The sequence below is a fragment of the Salmo salar genome, chromosome 25 (assembly GCF_965601325.2).
Source record: "Salmo salar chromosome 25, fSalSal1, whole genome shotgun sequence".
NCBI lineage: Eukaryota > Metazoa > Chordata > Actinopteri > Salmoniformes > Salmonidae > Salmo > Salmo salar.
Window position 1 is genome coordinate 11,296,511 of NC_138315.1, and position 21,932 is coordinate 11,318,442.

General features: G+C 42.8%; 1 protein-coding gene across 1 annotated transcript; it reads left to right on the forward strand.

Annotated features, from left to right (window-relative positions):
• Positions 1-3,963: 3,963 nt before the first annotated feature.
• Positions 3,964-13,826, forward strand: LOC106586140 (solute carrier family 40 member 1). Its single transcript, XM_014173032.3, has 8 exons — positions 3,964-4,268; positions 4,418-4,485; positions 8,501-8,660; positions 8,957-9,072; positions 10,892-11,018; positions 11,768-12,016; positions 12,252-12,896; positions 13,175-13,826. Exons 1-8 carry the CDS (start codon positions 4,235-4,237, stop codon positions 13,495-13,497), a joined length of 1,722 nt encoding a protein of 573 aa, XP_014028507.1. The 5' UTR covers positions 3,964-4,234; the 3' UTR covers positions 13,498-13,826.
• Positions 13,827-21,932: the final 8,106 nt, after the last annotated feature.

A 21,932-nucleotide genomic window follows, 5' to 3' on the forward strand; every position in this document is an offset into this window, starting at 1 on the left:
GGAATGTGCAGATGGATCCCGGAAAGGTGAGAGCGGTGGTGGATTGGCCCCAACCCACGTCCAGAGTGCAGCTGCAATGCTTCTTAGGATTTGCCCATTTCTATCGCCGTTTTATCCGGGGTTACAGCACCTTGGCTTCCCCTCAGTCAGCACTCACCTCTCCCAAGTTCCCGTTCACGTGGTCCCCAGCTGCTGACTGAGCGTTCCTGGATCTTAAGCACCGCTTCACCACAGCTCCCATATTGATCCATCCAGATCCATCCCGTCAGTCCGTTGTGGAGGTAGACACGTCGGATGTCAGAATGGGGGCCATCCTGTCCCAGCGTTCTGTCCTGGACCTTAAGCTGCATCCTTGCGCCTTCTTCTCCCATTGTCTTAATGCCACGGAGAGGAATTATGATGTGGGGAATCGGGAACTACGCGCAGTGAAGATGGCATTGGAGGAGTGGAGACACTGGTTAGAGGGGTTGGAACTTCCATTCATAGTGTGGACGGACCACAAGAACCTGGAATATCTTCACACCACCAAGCGTCTCAACTCCAGGCAAATTCAATGGGCCCTGTTGTTCAACTTCAACATCTCCTACCGCTCGGGGTCTAAGAATGTTAAGCCGGATGCGCTTTCACGCCATTTTAGCCCCGCCTCTACACCCTCATACCCTGAGACCATCCATCCTACCGCATGCCTGGCTGCCCGCTCCCCGGTCCTGGAATGTGATCATTCCTCCAGGCTTACCTGTCACCCTGGCTCCCATCGGACCCTGGCCTTTGTGCGACAACACTTTTGGTGCCCCACCGTGGTCCCTGATGTGTTCATCGCCGCCTGCACTGTCAGTACTCAGAACAAGAATCCTCTGCAAGCTCTGGCTGGCCTCATTTAACCTCTTCCTGTCCCTCACCATATATCCTTGGACTTTGTCACTGGTCTCCCTTCGTCTGATGGCAATACCACTATCCTCAAGGTGGTGGACAGGTTTTCCAAATCGCCCATTTCAATCCCCTCCCCAAACTACCTTCTGCCAAGGAGATGTCCCAACTGATGGTGCAGCATGTCTTCTGGATCCATGGACTTCTGGTGGACATGGTCTCCGATCGTGGTCCTCAGTTCTCGTCCCGGTTCTGGAAGGTGTTCTGCACACTCATTGGGTCATCGGCCAGCCTGTCCTCTGGGTTTCATCCTCAATCCAACGGCCAGTCAGAGCGTGCCAATCAGGCCCTGGAGACAACTCTTTGGTGCTTCGTGTCAGCCAACCCCACCACCTGGAGCCAGCAACTCATGTGGGTGGAGTACGCCCGGATCACCCTTCCCTGCTTGGCCGCTGCTCCGTGAGTTATCAGCCTCCGCTCTTCCCAGAAGAAGAGGTGAACATACCCTCGGCCCAGATGTTCGTCCGCCCCTGTCAGCGTACCTGGAAGAGAGCTCGGTCCGCTCTTCTCAAGACCACCTCCAGGTATCCTCGACAAGCAGACCGCCACCGGACCCCGGCTCCCCGCTTTCATCTTGGGCAGAGGGTATGGCTGTCCACTCGGGATCTGGTCCTCTGGGTAGAGTCCCGCAAACTTTCCCCCTGTTTGTTGGCACTTTCCCCATCTCCATTATCCTTAGCCCCTCTGCTGTTTGTCTTCTGTTGCCCTGCACCCTCCGTATACGTCCCACGTTTCATGTATCAATAATTAAACCTCTGTCTCACAGCCGTCTGTCTCCTCTTACCTGCCCTGATCCTGAGCCTGCCTGCCGTTTTGTACCTTAAGGACTCTGCCCTGGATTACTGACCTCTGCCTGCCCTTGACCTGTCATTTGCCTGCCCCCTGTTTTTGTAATAAACTTTTGTTATTTCGAACTGTCTGATAGGGGTAGTCCACATCAGTAACACTTGCCCCTGCAATAAAAAAATAAACATTACATACAGTACCAGTCAAAGGTTTGGACACTCATTCAAGGGTTTTTCTTTATTTTTTACTATTTTCTACATTGTAGAATAAAAGTGAAAAGATCACAACTATGAAATAACACATATGGGATCATGTAGTAACCAAAAAAGTTTAAACAAATAAACTAATAATAATCATATTTGAGATTCTTCAAAGTAGCCACCCTTTGCCTTGATGACAGCTTTGCACACTCTTGGCATTCTCTCAACCAGCTTCATGAGGTAGTCACCTGGAATGCATTTCAATTAACAGGTGTGCCTTGTTAAAAGTTCATTTGTGGAATTTATTTCCTTCGTAATGCGTTTGAGCCAATCAATTGTGTTGTGACAAGGTAGGGGTGGTATACAGAAGATAGCCCTATTTGGTAAAAGACCAGGTCCATATTATGGCAAGAACTGCTCAAATAAGAGAAATGACAGTCCATCATTACTTTAAGACATGAAGGTCAGTCAATTTGGAAAATTTTAAGTGCAGTTGCAACAATCATAAAGCGCTATGATGAAACTGGCTCTCATGAGTACTGCCACAAGAAAGCAAGACCCAGAGTTACCTCTGCTGCAGAGGTCTAGGTTATTAGAGTTAACTGCACCTCAATGGCAGCCTAAATAAATGCTTCACAGAGTTCAAGTAACAGACACATCTCAACATCAACTGTTCAGAGGAGACTGTGTGAATCAGGCCTTCATGGTCGAATTGCTACAAAGAAACCACTACTAAATGACACCAATAATAAGAAGAGACTTTATTGGGCCAAGAAACACGAGCAATTAGACATTAGACCAGTGGAAATCTGTCCTTTCGTGTGATGAGTCCAAATTTGAGATGTTTAGTTCCAACTGCCGTGTCTTTGTGAGATGCAGAGTAGGTGAACAGATGATCTCCGCATGTGTGGTTCCCACCGTGAAGCATGGCGGAGGAGGTGTGATGGTGTGGGGGTGCTTTGCTGGTGACACTGTCAGTAATTTATTTAGAATTCAAGGCACACTTAACCAGCATGGCTACCACAGCATCCTGCAGCGATACACCATCCCATCTGGTTTGCGTTTAGTGGGACTATTATTTGTTTTTCAACAGGACAATGACCTCCAGGCTGTGTAAGGGCTATTTGACCAAGAAGGAGAGGGAGGGTGCTGCATCAGATGACCTGGCCTCCAATCACCCGACAACCCAATTGAAATGGTTTAGGATGAGTTGGACCGCAGAGTGAAGGAAAAGCAGCCAACAAGTGCTCAGCATATGAGGGAACTCCTTCAAGACTGTTGGAAAAACATTTCTCATGAAGCTGGTTGAGAGATTACCAAGAGTGTGCAAAGCTGTCATCAAGACAATGTGGGACTACTTTGAAATATATTTTGATTTGTTCATCACTTTTTTGGTTACTACATGATTCCATATGTGTTATTTCATAGTTTTAATGTCTTCACTATTATTCTACAATGTAGAAAATAGTACAAATAAAGAAAAACCCTTAATTAAATGAGTAGCTGTGTCCAAACTTTTGACTGGTACTGTGTATGTATATATATATATATTTATCAGTGGAGGATGCTGGGGGGAGGACGTCTCATAATTATGGCGGGAATTGAGTAAATGGAATGGCATCAAACTCATGGAAACCATGTGTTTGATGTATTTGCCAAACTTCCACGTTTCCACTCCAACCATTACCACGAGTCAGTCCTCCCCAATAAAGGTGCCACCAACCGCCTGTGGTATATATATATATATATATATATATATATATATATGTGTGTGTCCATACTTTTTACTGGTACTGAACATAGTTACTAACTACCTCCCCATCCCCCCTCCCTCCCGATATAAGCAGTTATTATTAGAATGAATAACATTCTAACAACCACCAAAACCATGGATAATGTCAGATCTATTGCAACAATGCATCGTAAATAATAGTTCGCCACAAGGGCTTTGTTTTGTTTGTTTTGAATGCATCTGTATAGGCTGTGAGGCTCGAGTCATGTGACTGTGACGTATTCCTTCGGGCTACTGTATATTGACCAGTGACATAAACGCTGTTGGCAGTGCAGAAAAGACGAGAGAAGGTTGCTGTAGCTGTTCGGGAGATTTTATTGTTTTGCATTTGAACTAAAAGGGCTTTTCGGCTAAGATATCTGTTTCCAACTTCAGCTACAGTGATAGCTAAGTTTGGAAAGGAGAAAGGGGAGCTTTGGCGTGCGTTTGCCGAACATTTTATGCACAGAGCGTCTCCCATCGATAGCCTTGCATTACGAAGATAAATAAATATTGGGCAAACGTTAATTATTTCCGGCAAAGTATTACAATGGATAACGCTGGATCTAAGAAACGTTGCTGTGGTAGGTCAATTTTATGTTTTCAGTTATTTTACAAGGACTCATTTAAATGGCATATTTGATCAATAAATTGTGGCTGCCGAATGTATTGACCACACAGGTGGCCATATGATATTAATAACAACGAGTCGTAAACATCCTTTTCCTTGCAGAATCTGTCCAGGAGTTCTTCACATCACCAAAGTTCCTGATTTACCTGGGACATGGCCTCTCGACATGGGTAAGTGAAACGAAGCCAAGATAAACCATTTAAAGTAAAATAAGGAGTAGGTAGGCCATCACCTTATTGCTCATGGTGGAGGGCCATTTGACAAAATGTTTTAGCCCATTTATGTTTAAGAATAGGTACACAATTGAAGGAGCTGTAGGCTTTTTCCCATCCAGTGGGGCGCATCTTGCGCGCGCTTAGTCTGGCTTGACAAAAAGTGTTGCTAAAAAAAATGCTTGATCGGTGGACCCATGGATGGTTCGATATAGCGTGTAATAGTCCATGCATACAATAGTTGTTCTGTTATGGTATTTGTAAATCAGGTGCATGCATTTGTTTAGGTAATGTTTATTTTGTGTAACAGTCCTTGGCAGTAGACCGTTATTAATTTATATAGTGTATGATCACTTTAGGCTCAGTTGCAAGGTCGGCATTATGGGCGAGTTTAGGGGGCCCTACCGTACCTCCTTGTCCATCCTGATAAAACATTTAAATATTCATAATTTATTTGAGGAGATGCGCGCCGACACAAAGACGCATCTGAGCGAGCGAAACAGGGCTCATCAGTCTCAGTATTTGTAGCCCCGGCCTGGTCTGATAGACTAGACACAACATAATACATGTAAATACATCCCATACGAAACGTAACATATCATACTAAATGGAGTGTCTTGGATTTACGTACAAAATAATACGAAATGCTCTGAGAACAGCTTGGTATCATACTTATATGGCATGTCATACTTATTTTTGTCCAGACAGCATCAGATACATTGGCTACACATAGTTACACAGAGGGGAGCTGTTTCACTCGCTCGGATGCTTTCTCCGGTGACAGTTTCAGCCACTTGCGAATTGAACAGGGATGAAATGGTGCCTTAGCGCGGGGAGCAGGGCAGCCGGTGTTCCCTCACTTTTTATCAATTTGAGAATACACGGAGCTGGTAAAAATATTTCTGGAGAATTAATTCAGATACATTCTAAATAAATGACATTTACACGGAACAAAAAAATATAAACGCAACAATTAAAATGATGTTACTGAGTTACAGTTCATATAATGAAATCAGTCAATTGAAATAAATTCATTAGGTCCTATTCTATGGATTTCATATGACTCGGGAGCCAGGCCCAGCCAATCAGAATTAGTTTTTCCCCCACAAAAGGGATTTATTACAGACAGAAATACTCCTCAGATTCATCGGGTGTCCAGGTGGTTGATCTCAAACGATCCCGCAGGTGAAGAAGCCAGATGTGGAGGTCCTAAGCTGGCGTGGTTACACGTGGTTTGTGGTTGAGGCCGGTTGGACGTACTACTAAATTCTCTAAAATGGCGTTGGAGGCGGCATATGGTAGAGAAATTAACATTCATTTCTCTGGCAGTAGCTCTGGTGGACATTCCTGCAGTCAGCATACCAATTGCACGCTCCCTCAACTTGAGACATCTGTGGCATTGTGTTGTGTAACAAAACTGCACATTTTAGTGGCCTTTTAAGGTGCACCAGTGTAATGATCATGCTGTTTAATCAGTTTCTTGATATGCCACACCTGTCAGGTGGATGGATTATCTTGGCAAATGAGAAATGTTCACTAACAGGGATGTAAACAAATTTGTGCTCAACATTTGAGAGAAATAAAAAAAAATTGCGTATGGAAAATTATGGGATCTTTTATTTCAGCTCATGAAACATGGGACCAACACTTTACATGTTTTGTTCAGTATAATTACCACAATAATTCCATGAAAACCTGATCACTTCGAGCTGTAACAAAAACAGCCACAGACAAAAAAGACTACCAGGGGTTGCTAAACCGGCTGTCCTCAAAAGTTTGGGCTCATGTATGACGCACTTGAACTCGCCCTGCTGTCTGTGTGCTTAGTTTACAGAAACGTACCACCTCTAATGCATATGCAGACAAACTGATCCACCGACGAAATCTAGGATCCAAATTCACCGCGTCTGCCTTGATGTTCATAAAACTCCACGGACCCACTCTTGCGCAGTGGGACCCAAAACGATATGGGACCACTTGGTTATGGTGATGTCCTTTAAGGAAAAAAGACAAAACACATAAGAAATATCTTGCTGTGTTTTGTAAATGCAGATGTAAAATGCTTCCTATTGTAATTTTGGCATCTTGACAAATGTTGTGCTTCAGTTGCACTTCTCCACTTGGATGAGAATTAACGAACAAGCATTCTTTTCTCAGTGTAGCCAGCCAACTTTTCTCCAATAAAATGCAAGATTAACTTTAAGCAAAATATTAGGAAATGTAGCTGGCTACATTCTTTCTATGATGAACATTAGAAATATGATGGCCATGCATAATTCTTTGCAAAAAAATACCTTGCTTATTCTTTGTAAACTAATTTACTTGTGGCTGCCATCCAAATAGCGTTGCACTTCTGAAAATGAAGCTATTTTCTGCCGAATGCGTTGCAATGTCTTTTCTGTGAAGGAAATCTATAGTTGCACATCCCTGCACGTCACTCTATTGAAGAATAAATAACACTGTTGACTTTCCTTATAAAACGCAACCCCTGTCAATACACAGCTGGACTCACCTGGTGCCTTCTTTCTCCCGCTGTACAAACAAACACATGACTGGCTCAACTGTTCTGGGGAACTACAATAAGCTTCATAATGTAAAATAATGTGACAGGTGAAATGAAGAATGTGATCTGCAGGTATTGAAAAACCATCCCGTGGCTATTTACAAATACTCCAGTATACAGCATACTGCCCAAGCCTAGTACAGAAACAGATCCTCTCCACGTCACCTGGTAGGACCGGCCTGCTAAGTAGGATGCAATCCAAGAGTGTGCAGAGCCTGGGACGCCCAGCCCTGAGTGAGTGGAGAGGGGGAACTAATGGTTCACAGTGTCGAAGGCAGCGGGTAAATCTAGGAGGATGAGAACAGAGGAGCGAGAGTCGGCTTTGGCAGTGCGGAGAGCCTCCGCGACACAGAGGAGAGCGGTCTCGGCTGAGTGACCCGTCTTGAAGCCTGACTGGTTGGGGTCAAGAAGATTGTTCTGAGAGTTGATCAGAGACAGCACGCTCAAGTGTTTTGGAAAGAAAAGAAAGAAGGGATACAGGTATATAGTTTTGTAAGTGGTCAAGGCGTGGGATAGTTCTGTGTCAGTAGGACCAGTGGACACAATAGGCTGAGTGAGTGAGGACTGGATGTCGTCAACCTACTGTTCAAAGTGGTAGACAAAGTTGTCCGCAGAGAGGAAGGAATGAGGGGGAGGGGTGGAGGATTAAGGAGGGAGGAGAAGGTGGAAAAGAGTTTCCTAGGGTTAGCGGTAGAAGCTTGAAATTTAGAGTGATAGAAAGTGACCTTAGCAGCGGATACATAGGAAGGCCTACAAGAAAGGCTAACATTTTGTTAATACCATCTGCTTTAATTTGCTCACAAAACAGTAATTCAAGAAGATCTAAATGCATATTCCCATTAAACTGATTGAGATCAAATGATTGGCATGCAGTTTGGACATTTCACCGGTAAAACGTGAAGAATTGTCCTTTGCAATTGACAGTGATGACTGATGATGGCCTATTTTAAAATTAGATAGGCAATGCCTAACTTGGTGTTTGAGGGTATTAAAAATATAAACATTTTCTTGTGATAATATGTGTGGGCATAGGCAGACGTTGCAATTGGACGATGCATTTTATGCATAGGCCTACTCTACAATGATATTCAATAGGCTACATCTGTCGATACGAACTCTGATTGTGAAATTATGAAGTCATTTAAAAAAAAGTGTTCTTGCCACATTTAAAAAGTAATATTTTGTTGACAGTTAAATTACATGTATTTACTATAAAAACCTTTTTTTTTTTTAAATGTGCCCCCTACTGAAATCAAATGCCCATCCAACTGATTCGTTCTGGCGCCGGCCCTGCTTAGTAGTAGACAAGGATCATGTTTCTGCAAGCATCATTCATCAGCTATAGCCTAGTGTGCCGTGCATTTTAACAGCTGGCTGAAACAACAAAAGTTAACATGCGTGTCTTTGTAGGGCGATCGTATGTGGAACTTTGCTGTAGCCGTATTTCTGGTGGGGCTGTATGGCAACAGCCTTCTGCTCACGGCTGTGTACGGACTGGTGGTGGCGGGGTCAGTGCTGCTCCTTGGAGCCATTATCGGTGACTGGGTTGACAAAAACCCAAGACTCAAAGGTATGCAGCCATAATTAGGCCTACTTTAAAGTCAGTGTTTCTGAACAGAACTGAATACACTGAACAGGAATGAACAATATACATAGTCAAAACATTACTTGATCATTCATTTTAATTGCTTGGGATTAGAGTTTTTGGGGAATGGGTTAATTTAGATGGAAATTGGCATAATTCTCTATTCGAGACCATTCAATGAACCCATTGTGTCTTGAGGGAAGTCTCCAATTAAGTGATTTACTCAGACATAAATAAATTGTTTGTGACTATGTCTCTAATGCTTATCCTCCCATTGATAGTGGCCCAGACTTCGCTGGTTGTCCAGAACTTTGCTGTCATACTGTGTGGGATCCTGTTGATGGTGGTTTTCCAGCTCAAAGAACAGATTGCAGAGTTATACAATGGATGGATTCTGGTAAGATTGCATTTCCTAGACTTTTCATACTGTCATGATCATTAAGTGGTCATTTGCAGCGAAAGCATTTTACCCATTTGACAAGTACAATGTTCTAACCTAAGTCTACTATGATGTGAAATTCAAGTGTGTCATTTCAACAACCTTTACATATCAGTTCAGCTTCTGGACAGTAGCCTAGCCTACACATTGAACAAGGCAACAGTAAACATGTCGTCCCGCATGAATGATGCAGCGCCCCCTCCTTGGGCCAATTAGTCATATTATTCAAATTTACTTTACGTGGATTAATGCAAAAGAGAAAAAAAACATTGTCAACATCAGACTGGCTGTGTTTCTGTATAAGTTATATCTCTTGAAAACTTGATTGCTGAAACGCAAAACATTTTGGGACTATATCAACAATGGACTAATGAAACAAATACCAAAATAGTTTTCCTTTAATTGTCAACTGTATCTGTATGGAATTACAGTGCCTGTATATATAGTCTACACGCCCTTTAAATATGTTCACCTTTTGTGAATGGGCAGAGCTTAAAGAGCCTTATGGGAGACTTGTTTCTCATGAGGAGATGCATGTGTATATACAAATTGTTTTCTTCTATAGAAACTAACAGTCCTTATTATAATTTTTTTTTTAAATTGCATTCTGCCAACAGAGTAAATAGACCAGTAGCTTATATAAAATATTTGACAGTTTAGGTAAGCTACAGTGTTGGTGTGCAGTAGGAGCGCGACATCATTGTACTATTTCATCTCAGAGCCTACACCAAGGCAGAACAAAGAAACCCACTAATCTATTGATAAATAAAAAATGTAACAACAATTTGTCTTTTGCATAGAAGTGTGGGCTGTAGCATTCATTCGCACACCGTTTTATACGACCTGTCTGATTTATAACGGGAAACATCCGTATGTATGTCATGCGGCAAATTTGTAACTCTCAATAAAAAAAATGACGTACGCAGACTTTTCAGAAGTGGCGCACGCAGAAATGTAGTGTGAAATTTACGCAACTGTTATAAATGAGGCCCCAGGAGATATGCTTGTTCAAAGTTTGGTGGGGGACAAAAAGTCTCCATTTGCGGGAAATGTAATGGGCTCAGCTTATAGGTCCTTACGGGAAATGTGTTGCTCGTGAGGACATGCATATATGCACAAAATGTCATGACTGTAGCTCAAACGGGACAGGAGATATGCTTGTTCAAAGTTAGGAATATCCGTTGATTACTATAGCGCCTTGTTTTTATGGTTGATAGAAGAAGACTGTTGCAATAGCGAATGTTACAATCTGCTGGCTGCTACACTATCAGGATCATGAACAAAGTGTCTCTCACGTGGTGTAGTCAGTGTATTGTGGGACAAATCACGCATTTGTGAAGGGGCCTTTGGATTTTAAGGGGGGGGGGGGGGGGGGGGGGGGGGGGGGGCTGTGAGTTTTCTGAAGGTGGTGGTGAAACAGAAGATTGAGTGTCTTGTTCACGACTGTGTAGTCAGCAGGTTCTTCTAGGGCCGTCATGTGAGGGAGCGAAATGCTGCCTGGCCAGTTGAGCCAGTCCATCTCTGGTCAGAACAGCTGCAATTATAATGTACACAAAAAAAAACAGCAGGCCTGTTTATTTCAGTCTCACGCTGGATTATGGTTGTAAGCGGTTTCTAGATTAAATGATATGCTTTGCTCATTGTTGTTGTTGTGTGTAAGAACACATGTCGAGGCCAACATTTCCATTGTAGAAAGTAAATTTGTACACCTTAAAAATGTTTTTATGTTTTGTTTTTACCAAAGCAAACAAAAATGTATAGTTTTCTTGGTTTTCAGACATGCTGCTATATCCTGGTCATCTCCATAGCCAACATTGCTAATTTGGCCAGTACTGCCATGTCAATTACCATCCAGAGAGACTGGGTGGTGGTTGTGGCTGGACAGGACAGCAGCAAGTTGGCAGGTCAGTCTCCATGGGAAACCAGCCCAAATCAATAGGGCTCATGTGAACGGACCTTTATCGCCTTGCAGTGGCGTGACCTTTGAACCCAATCACAGCTAAATCACTAATTTTTCTTTTAGAACTGTCCATTTCACCTTGGTTCACTAAAGCTATAAATCAGATTTTTTTACAGTAAAAATGCAACACTTCCGCACAGATAATCTCAAAGGAATGAGGCCATACACGCCATAAAGACTAACAGTTCCTGAATGACCAGAGCTGTGTGCTACATGTTGCTTGTCTGCACCAGTGAAGTCAATTAACCTGAAGTGTATTGCACTGTATAACCTTAAGGAAACCTATAAAAATCCTTGACATGAATTAGTGGAAAAACCTGTCCTATCATGTCACAGTCACTTAAAGCAGCTTCTCTACTTAAAGCTGTCAATCAAGTCCTTTCAGATAAGGTCATAAGGAAAGCAGATACAAATTAGAAGCCATGTTTGACTCCTTGAACTTCTTCTGTCAGCAAATATTGTAATTCAGGAGAACGTGTAACTTAAGACAGGGTTCTAGGATGCCCTCTAGGATGCCCCAAACCCCAAAAATGTTATGATTATTTTTCACAGTATTGAAAATCATACCGTCGTTATTTCAAAATACCCTGGTATATGGTATACCACCCAAGCTTAGACAGGGTAAAGTAAAATATGAATTTACGTTTCCTGTGGACAATGGACAGTAATGTAATTATGCTCTTCTTTTAATAGACATGAACGCCACAGTGCGGATCATCGACCAGCTGACCAACATCCTAGCTCCCATGCTGGTGGGCCAGATCATGGCTTTCGGCTCGAACTTCATTGGCTGCGGCTTTATTGCGGGCTGGAACCTGTGCTCTATGTGCCTTGAGTACGGTCTGCTATGGAAGGTCTACCAGAAAACCCCAGCACTGGCCTTGAAGGCTGGCAAAAAAGATGATGATGACCAGGAACTGAAACAACTTAACTTCCCGAACGGTATGTTCTAGCCCTCAATGAACATCACTGACAGACATGTATTAATGTCAATGAACATAAGTCTTCTTGTAAGATCTTGCAATTTCTTTGGTCAAATATACATCTGTTGTTGAGGTGGTTAGTTGGGCTGGCCCTCACTTAGATCTCATCATTTAGTATTTCTCTATCTGTGTACGGTCTTGTGGCCCCAAAACAGTCACTCATGTATGTCTGTTCTTCCTCCTGTGGTCTGTAGAGCTAGAAAACGGCAAGGGCACAGTAGAGGGCTCCCAGCTCATGAACGAGATGGCTGTCGTCAAGGCCGACTCTCCCAAGAAGACTAGCTGCTGCTACCAGATAACAGAGCCCCTGCGCACCATCCGCGACGGCTGGGTGGCCTACTACAACCAGTCCATCTTTTTCGCAGGCATGTCGCTGTCCTTCCTCTACATGACGGTGCTTGGATTTGACTGCATCACCACGGGCTACGCCTACACCCAGGGCCTCAACGGCTCTGTGCTCAGCCTGCTGATGGGTGCCTCAGCCGTGTCAGGCATCTGTGGCACGGTGGCCTTCACCTGGGTTCGCAAGAAGTGTGGCCTAATCCGCACAGGCTTCATCTCAGGTGTGGTGCAACTCTCCTGCTTAATTCTGTGCGTGGCGTCCGTCTTCGCACCGGGCAGCCCCTTCGACCTCAGCGTTTCGCCCTTCCAGGACATCTACAGCCACCTGACCGGAAACGGCGGCAACTTACCAGAGGCCGACCATCCGGCTAGCATGTTAAACATCGATGGTCTGCTGGTCAACGGTTCGACCGCACTGCCTGCTGAAGAACTGCCACCTCTGCAGTCCTACCTGTCAGTCAGCCTGCTGTTTTCAGGGGTTATTGCTGCTAGAATTGGTGAGTAACTCAAAAGTCCACACTGGGAAAAGTGCTGCTATGTCATGTGTTAACAGTTAGCGTATGAACTTTGTTATAAAAGGCAGGCACCAGCAGGGAGGGAAGTCGGCTTCAGATCCGGTGTTAATGTCTCCACAGAGCAATATTGTCAACCTTTGATTCCAATATCAGCTGATAATTACAGTCATAGCGGTGATTGCCTGTTCCTATATCATTTTTATGTGGTCGTAAAAATGCCATTCTAAATGACTGCTGTGCTCATGTTTTCCCCTCTGTAGGTCTATGGTCCTTTGACTTGACCGTGACCCAGCTCATCCAAGAGAATGTGATCGAGTCGGAGAGGGGGGTGATTAATGGTGTCCAGAACTCCATGAACTACCTCCTGGACCTGTTGCACTTTATCATGGTGATTCTGGCGCCCAACCCTGAGGCCTTCGGCCTTCTCGTCATCCTCTCCGTCTCCTTTGTGGCCATTGGCCACATCATGTACTTCAGGTTTGCCTTCAAGAGCCTCGGGCGGCGCCTCTTCCTCTGCTGCTCGCCAGAGCAGAAGGCCCAGGCCCTCCCGGACTCTCCCTCCTCGCTTCCCACCACCGTGTAGCCCATTAAAGAGACGCTGTCCCTGCTAATAGCTCTACCTGCAGCCTGCGGGGCACACTATTGTCCACTCCTCCTCCTGCCCGCTAGCTATCAACCTAAACATGCTTGCGTCTAGCCCCCACAGCGCTAATGTATCTACTTTTGCACCTAACCCTAGCACGGGCTGTCCTTTGCCATTGTGATATAGCATTAGCCGTTTTGCGGAAGGGGGAAGAGCAGTGCGGCCACAGACACAGAAAAGCAGCCCCTCACAGACAAAAAGCTCAGCTTGAATGAGGCCTTATAGAAAAGGTGTCAAAAAATAAACATTGCTTCTCCCTACTTCCAATATTTCAATCTAGCTGTCTTGTTATTCAAGGGGCTGCAGCTAAAGCTACAGTAAATGAGAGAGGAAAAATGCAGGTATTTCTTGCAGTTACTACGGTTACAGCTGCATACTACTTAAGTATGTTCTGTGATTCTAGTGGTGTTTGCATCTCATTACAGCTCTGCATCAGCCGCGGGATTTTCATTTCCACATTTGTTTCTCAGTAGTTCATTGTTACTATAGCCATTCATGTTAGCATTTCAAACGTCTAAGTTACTTAAGCTTTAGTAATTGACAATGATTTAGATTACCGGTTTTACCAGTGAGAAACAGGTTCTTACTTATTTTGCTTAACGAGCATGGGATAAAGTCTCTTTAATACATGGTTATAAGGGTTATGCAAATTATTTATTCAAGGAGTGCAGATACAGATAGATAGATAGACTGAACAAAAATATAAACGCAACATGTAAAGTGTTGGTCCCATGTTTCATGAGCTGAAAAAAAATATCCCAGACATTTTCCATATGCACAAAAATGCACAAATTTGTTTTCATCCCTGTTAGTGAGCATTTCTCTTTTTCCAAGATAATCCATCCACCTGACAGTTGTGGCATATCAAGAAGCTGATTTAACAGTATGATCATTACACAGGTGCACCTTGTGCTTGGGACAATACAAGTCCACTCTAAAATGTGCAGTTTTGTCAAAACACAATGCCACAGATGTCTCAAGTTTGGAGGGAGTGTGCAATTGCCATGCTGACTTTAGGAATGTCCACCAGAGCTGTTGTCAGATAATTTAATGTTAATTTCTCTACCATAAGCCGCCTTCAACGTTGTTTTAGAGAATATGGCAGTACGCCACAACCGCAGACCACGTGTAACCACGCCTGCCCAGGACCTCCACATCCGGCTTCTTCACTTGCGGGATCGTCAGAGGGGGTGAGGTGGGGTGCGGATGAGTGTCTGTCTGTAATAAAGCCCTTTTGTGGAAAAACAAATTCTGATTGGCTGGCTCCCAAGTGGGTGGGCCTATGCCCACTCATGGCTGTGCCCCTGCTCAGTTATGTGAAATAAATAGATTAGGGCCTAATCATTTTTTTTATTGACTGATTTCCTTCTATGAACCGTAACTCAGCAAAGTCTTTGAAATTGTTGCATGTTGCATTTATATTTTTGTTCTGTATTCACAAAGAGTACCAGTCAAAAGTTTAGACACAGTTACTCATTTAAGGGTTTTTCTTGATTTGGAATGCTTTTCCAACAGTCTTGAAGGAGTTCCCACATATGCTGCGCACTTCCTTCACTCATCCCAAACCATCTCAACTGGGTTGAGGTCAGGTGATTGTGGGGGCCAAGTCATCTGATGCAGCACTCCATCACTCTCCTTCTTGGTCAAATAGCCCTTACACAGCCTGGAGGTGTGTTCTGGGTCAATGATAGTCTTACTAAGCGCAAACCAGATGGCATGGCGTATCGCTACCGAATGCTGTGGTAGCCATGCAGGTTAAGTGTGCCTTGAATTCTAAATAAATCACAGACAGTGTCACCAGCTAAGCACCATCACACCTCCTCCTCCATGCTTCACGGTGGGAACCACACATACAGAGATCATCCATTCACCTACTCTGCGTCTCACAAAGACACGGCGGTTGGAACCAAAAATCTCAAATTTGGACAGATTTCCACTGGTCTTATGTTCATTGCTCGTGTTTCTTGGCCCAAGCAAGTTTTATTGGTGTCCTTTAGTAGTGGTTTCTTTGCAGAAATTCAACCATGAAGGCCTGATTCATGTAGTCTCCTTTGAACAGTTGATGTTGAGATGTGTCTGTTGAACTCTGTGAAGCATTTATTTGGTCTCCAATCTGAGGCTGGTAGCTCTAATGAACTTATCCTCTGCAGCAGAGGTAACTCTGGGTCTTCCTTTCCTGTGGCGGTCCTCATGAGAGACAGTTTCATCAAAGCGCTTGATGGTGTTTGCGACTGCTCTTGAAGAAACTTTCAAAGTTCTTGAAATTTTCCAGATTGACTGACCTTCTTTTTGTCTATTTAAGCTGTTCTTGCCATAATATGGACTTGGTTCTTTACCAAAAAGGGCTATCTTTTGTATACCACCCCTACCTTGTCACAACACAGCTGATTGGCTATAATACATTAAGAAGGAAAGAAATTCCACGAATTAACTTTTAACAAGGCACACCTGTTAAGTGATGACCTGGCCTCCACAATCACCCGACCTCAACCCAATTTAGATGGTTTGGGATGAGTTGGACCGCAGAGTGAACCAAAAGCAGACAACAATTGCTCAGCATATGTGGGAACTCCTTCAAGACTGTTGGAAAAGCATTCCTCATGAAGCTGGTTGAGAGAATGCCAAGTGTGCAAAGCTGGCATCAAGGCAAAGGGTGGCTACTTTGAAGAATCTCAAATATAAAATATATTTTGATTTGTTTGACACTTTTTTGGTTACTACATGATTCCATATGTGTTATTTCATAGTTTTGATGTCTTCACTATTATTATACAATGTAGAAAATAGTAAAAATAAAAACTCCTGGAATGAGTAGGTGTACCAAAACCTTTGACTGGTACTATATATATATATATATATACTATTCTCAATGTATCATCAGTATTGTCTCTCAGCCATGGTGGTGCTGATATGCTAGTTATAGCGAACAACTAGAAAACTATGCATTCACATTAACAACGCTCTCAATGACCAAAGTGGACATTCTTATACAGCTTAAAAGGAAGTGAGGGTAAACCTGTTGTTTTCTCTATGAGCATTCCAATAATTTTTTTGATGTGAAGTGAAAATGAAACTCGTATAGGCTCATTAACGCTTTTGTAGACACCTCGTGTACAGATCTCTAACCCCCTTGCAATTGTTATACTGTAGTTGTTTGTCATCATTGATTTATCTGTCTTCAAAGGTGATTTTTAATCGTGATTGTTACACAGGCACTTTAACTGATTCTACTATGTCCATAATAACGAAAACACCTTCAGGCATTGCTACTGCATTTTGCACAAGGCTGAGCTGAAGGACTTTGCATTTACTCATTACGCTAATCTTTGCCTCAAAATCGCACACAGCACAATCCTAAACCCAGACACCAGGTGTGAGCATGGAAAACCATACCACCCTTTTTCCTGTGGGCGGCTTTCAAAATCCTGCCAAGTTTACCTCAGGTTTCCTTCTTCCCCGTCCAGCAGACCTCCCCACCAGTGTGTTCCTTTGCCACAGTAGAAAGTCATCATCTTCAGGTTGTCTTAGCTGGCCACTAACTGCAATTACACCAACCGTGCTGTAGCCAGGCAAAACTGTAGGTTTGTAGCTCTTGGAGCTCTCCAACACCACTGTGAAGGTTTGCAGAAGCTTTATTTTTAAAACATGCTTCGACTCGATGTAATACGCACAGACTTCATGGTTATTACCTCTGCCTATGAAAACCATTGCTGACCTATGCCACGGAGGTGATTTGGTAATGAAAATATTATGGTTGGAGAGAATAGACACGGCACTTGAAGAGAACAGTGAGGCCTTTCTTTAGCCCTGGGCGGTTGTGCTAAAGGCTCCTGTAGGCTGATGTGGAGTCAGACAGGTCTGCAGGTTTGGGGAACTACAGCTGGTGTTCTATAGAGAAATGCCAGGAACTGAGCTCAATGTTAATGTTTGGCATGGATTACCCCCAAAATGTAAAGTAAGCACATTTTCCAGAACAGAGCATTTGTTCAGAACATTTATTCAGGAATATTTCATACAAGGCCATATCTTTTTCATAGAAGTAACAATAGCCGTCAATCAATACATACACTGTACTGGATGTAAAATAATTTGTTTATGACATTATCAGATTATGTTGTCGTCTTTAAATGTTGGAAGTCTTTTTTTACAACTTTAAAATGTTTTTATATACTAGTGTTAACAGTTGATGCTAATTGAGAAGTTTTCTGAACAATTTGCTTGTAAAATTGTTCTCTGCCTCGTGTGTAGAAATCAATGCTGTCATGCATAAACCAAGAAAATCATGAGTACAACATGCCAATGGACCATACTGTCTATAATCTCCCATCATTGTAAAATACATTAAAACCATTGTTTGATATAATCTTTGTTTAAATGTAATATGCAAGAATCACTTCACACTCCATTATAGTGGAGGACGTTTATACAGCTTGTATTGCATGAGCTCTGAATTAAAAATAAAATGTTTATACATTCTGTCTCGTTAGTGTTTTTTTTTTTTATGAATCACAGGAACCCAAGTCATTGTACTGTACAAGAAGACGGCAGCCATTTTGAGAGGCTACCTCAGTTGCTAGTCACCTGTTCTCGAGCCAGGCCACCACTGTTAAGGGTCCCATTCCATAGAGGGGTTAGTCACAATTGTTTTGCCCCAGAAGACTGACTGAGCTGTATGATCTGGACCTGTGTGCTCAGGGGCAAAAGACAAAGAGTGACCTGGTTTCACACAACATGAGTGATAAGACTGTGGCCAGTAGGTGTTGGCTGGCTTTCCCCAAATGCTCACAAGCTCTCCAAGAAGCCTGGTTCATTGTAGTGACACTCTCCCCCAACAGATACAAATCCTCTTGTTTTCTTTATATTTCCTGCTAACGGTACACTTGTCATTTCCGTGACCTATTACACACTGAGAATACCAGACATTAAGAACACTTGCCTAATATTGACACGCTTTGTCTTATTGAACTGGAGGAACAGAAAATAAATGTAAACTCTCTTTCGGTGCCTAGTCGAGGCATTTAGCTCATTCTTCCTCTTGAAGAACTGACCTAGGAACTGCAGTGCTTTCGAGAAAGTATTTACACCCTCTTGACTTTTTCCACATTTTGTTGTGTTACAGCCTGAATTTAAAATGGATTAAATTGGGATTGTTGGTCACTGGCCTACACACAACACCCAATAATGCCAAACTGGAATTATGTTTTTAGAATTATTTACTAATTAATGAAAAATGAACATTGAAATGTCTTGAGTCGATAAGTATTCAACCCCTTCGTTGTGTCAAGCCTAAATAAGTTCAGGAGTAAAAATGTGCTTAACAAGTCACATAAGTTGCATGGACTCACTATGTGTGCAATAATATTGTTTAACAGGATTTTTGAATGACAACCTCATCTCTGTACCCCACACATATAATGATCTATAAGGTCCCATCTGTCGAGCAGTGAACTTCAAACAGATTCAACCACAATGACCAGAGGTTTTTCAATGCCTTGCAAAGAAGTGAACCTATTGGTAGATGGGTAATAAATAAATAATTCATGAAATATCCCTTTGAGCACGGTGAAGTTATTAATTACACTTTGGATGGCGTATCAATACACCCAGTCACAACAAAGATACAGGCGTCCTTCCTTACTCAGTTGCCGGAGAGGAAGCAAACTCATGGATTTCACCATGAGGCCAATGGTGACTTTAAAACAGTTACATGGCTGTGATAGGAAACTGAGGATGGATCAACAACATTGTAGTTACTCCACACTACTAAACTAATTGACAGAGTTAAAAGGAAGCCTGTACAGAATAAAAATATATTTCTAAACATGCATTTTGTTTGCAACAAGGCACTATAGAAATACTGCAAATAATTTGGCAAAGCAATTAAACTTTTTGTGCTTAATACAAATTATTATGTTTGGGGCAAATCCAATAACACACATTAATGAGTACCACTCTCCATATTTTCAAGCATAGTGGTGGCTGCATCATGTTATGGGTGTGCTTGTAATTGTTAAGGACTGGGGTGTTTTTCAAGATAAAAAATAAACTAAACTAAATGGAGCTAAGCACAGTCAAAATTATAGAGAAAAACCTGGTTTAGTATGTTTTCCTCCAGAAAAATGTACCTTTCAGCAGAACAATAACCTAAAACACAAGGCCAAATATACACTGGAGTTGCTTACCAAGATGACAGTGAATGTTCCTGAGTGGCCGAGTTAATGCAGGTATGAAGCAAGACTTGAAAATGGTTGTCTAGCGACGATCAACAACCAATTTGACAGAGCTTGAAGAATTTTGAAAATAATAAATGGGCAAATGTTGTGTGCAAAGCTCTCAGAGACTTACCCAGAAAGACTCACATCTGTAATCGTTGCCAAAGGTTATTCTAACATGTATTGACTCAGGGTGTGAATACTTACAGTGCATTTGGAAAGTATTCAGACCAGACTTTTTCCACATTTTATTACATTACAGCCTTATTCTAAAATGTATTACAATTGTTGTTTTCCTAATCAATCTACACAGAATACCACATAATGACAAAGCAAAAACTGTTTTTTGCAAATGTATAAAAAAACGGAAATATCACATTTACATACATATTCGAACCCTTTAATCAGTACTTTGTTGAAGCACCTTTAGCAGCGATTACAGCCTGGAGTCTTCTTGGGTAGGATGCTAAAAGCTTGGCACACCTGTATTTCGGGAATTTCTGCCATTCTTCTCTGCAGATCCTCTCAAGCTCTGTCAGGATGGATGGGGAGCGTCGCTGCACAGCTATTTTCAGGTCTCTCCAGAGATGTATGATCGGGTTCTGGCTGGGCCACTCAAGGACATTCAGAGACTTGTCCCGAAGCAACTCCTGCGTTGTCTTGGCTGTGTGCTTAGGGTCTTTGTCCTGTTAGAAGGTGAACCCCAGTGAAGTGTGGAGTAGGTTTTCATCAAGGATCTCTCTGTACTTTGCTCCTTTCATCTTTCCCTCGTAGTCTCCCAGTCCCTGCCACTGAAAAATATCCCCACAAAATGATGCTGCCAACACCACGCTTCACCGTAGAGATGGTGCCAGGTTTCCTCCAGACGTGACGCCTGGCATTCAAGCCAAAGAGTTCAATCTTGGTTTCATCAGACCAGAGAATGTTGTTTCTCATGGTCTGAGTCCTTCAGGTGCCTTTAGGCAAACTCCAAGCGGGCTGTCATGTGCCTTTTACTGTGGAGTGGCTTCCGTCTGGCCACTCTACCATAAAGGCCCGATTGGTAGAGTTCTGCGAGATGGTTGTCCTTCTGGAAGGTTCTCCCATCTCCACAGAGGAACTCTGGAGCTCATTCAGAGTGACCATCAGGTTCTTGGTCACCTCCCTGACCAAGGCCCTTCTCCCCTGATTGCTCAGTGTGGCTGGGCGGCCAGCTCTAGGAAGAATCTTGGTGGTTCCAAACTTCTTTCATTTAAGAATGGATGGAGGCCACTGTTCTTGGTGACCTTTTTTGTTGTTGGTACCTTTCCATAGACGTGTGCCTCGACACAATCCTGTCTCGGAGCTCTACAGACAATTCCTTGGACCTCATGGATCGGTTTTCGCTCTGACTTGCACTGTGGGACCTAATATAGACAGATGTGTGCCTTTCCAAATCATGTCCAATCCACTGAATTTAGGTGGACTCCAATCCAGTTGTATAAACATCAAGGATGATCAATGGAAACAGGATGCACCTGAGCTCAATTGAGTCTCATAGCAAAGGGTCTGAATAATTATGTAAATAAGATGTTTATTTTTAATACATTTGCAATAATTTCTAAAAACCTGTTTTTGCTTGTCATTATGGGGTGTTGTGTGTAGTTTGATTTTACACACACACACACATTGTAGAATAAGGCTGTAACGTAACAAAATGTGCGAAAAGTGACGGGGTCTGAATACTTTCCGAATGCACTAATTAGATATTTCTGGATTTATTTGAATACATTTGCAAAAAAAAAGAAAAGTTTTTCACTGTCATTATGGGGTATTGTGTGTAGATGGGCGAGAAAATCTATTTAATCCATTTTGAATTCAGGCTGTAAATGTAGAATAAGTCAAGGGGTATGAATACTTTCTGAAGTCACCGTACATTTACAGTCATTTAGCAGGCACTTATAGGAGCAATTTGGGTTAAGTGCCTTGCTCTAGGGCACAGACTTTTCACAGTAGGCTCGGGGATTGGAATTAGCGACCGTTCTGCTCTTAACTGCTAGGCTACCAGACCCCCATGATGGGTTCATCCATGAAGGTACTGTATAGGCAAACTGGAAAATGTATATGGCAGCAACCTTGACACACAGTATGAATACAATTGATTGCACTAGATGGACTTTGATAAGTGAATCACTCTGCAAAACA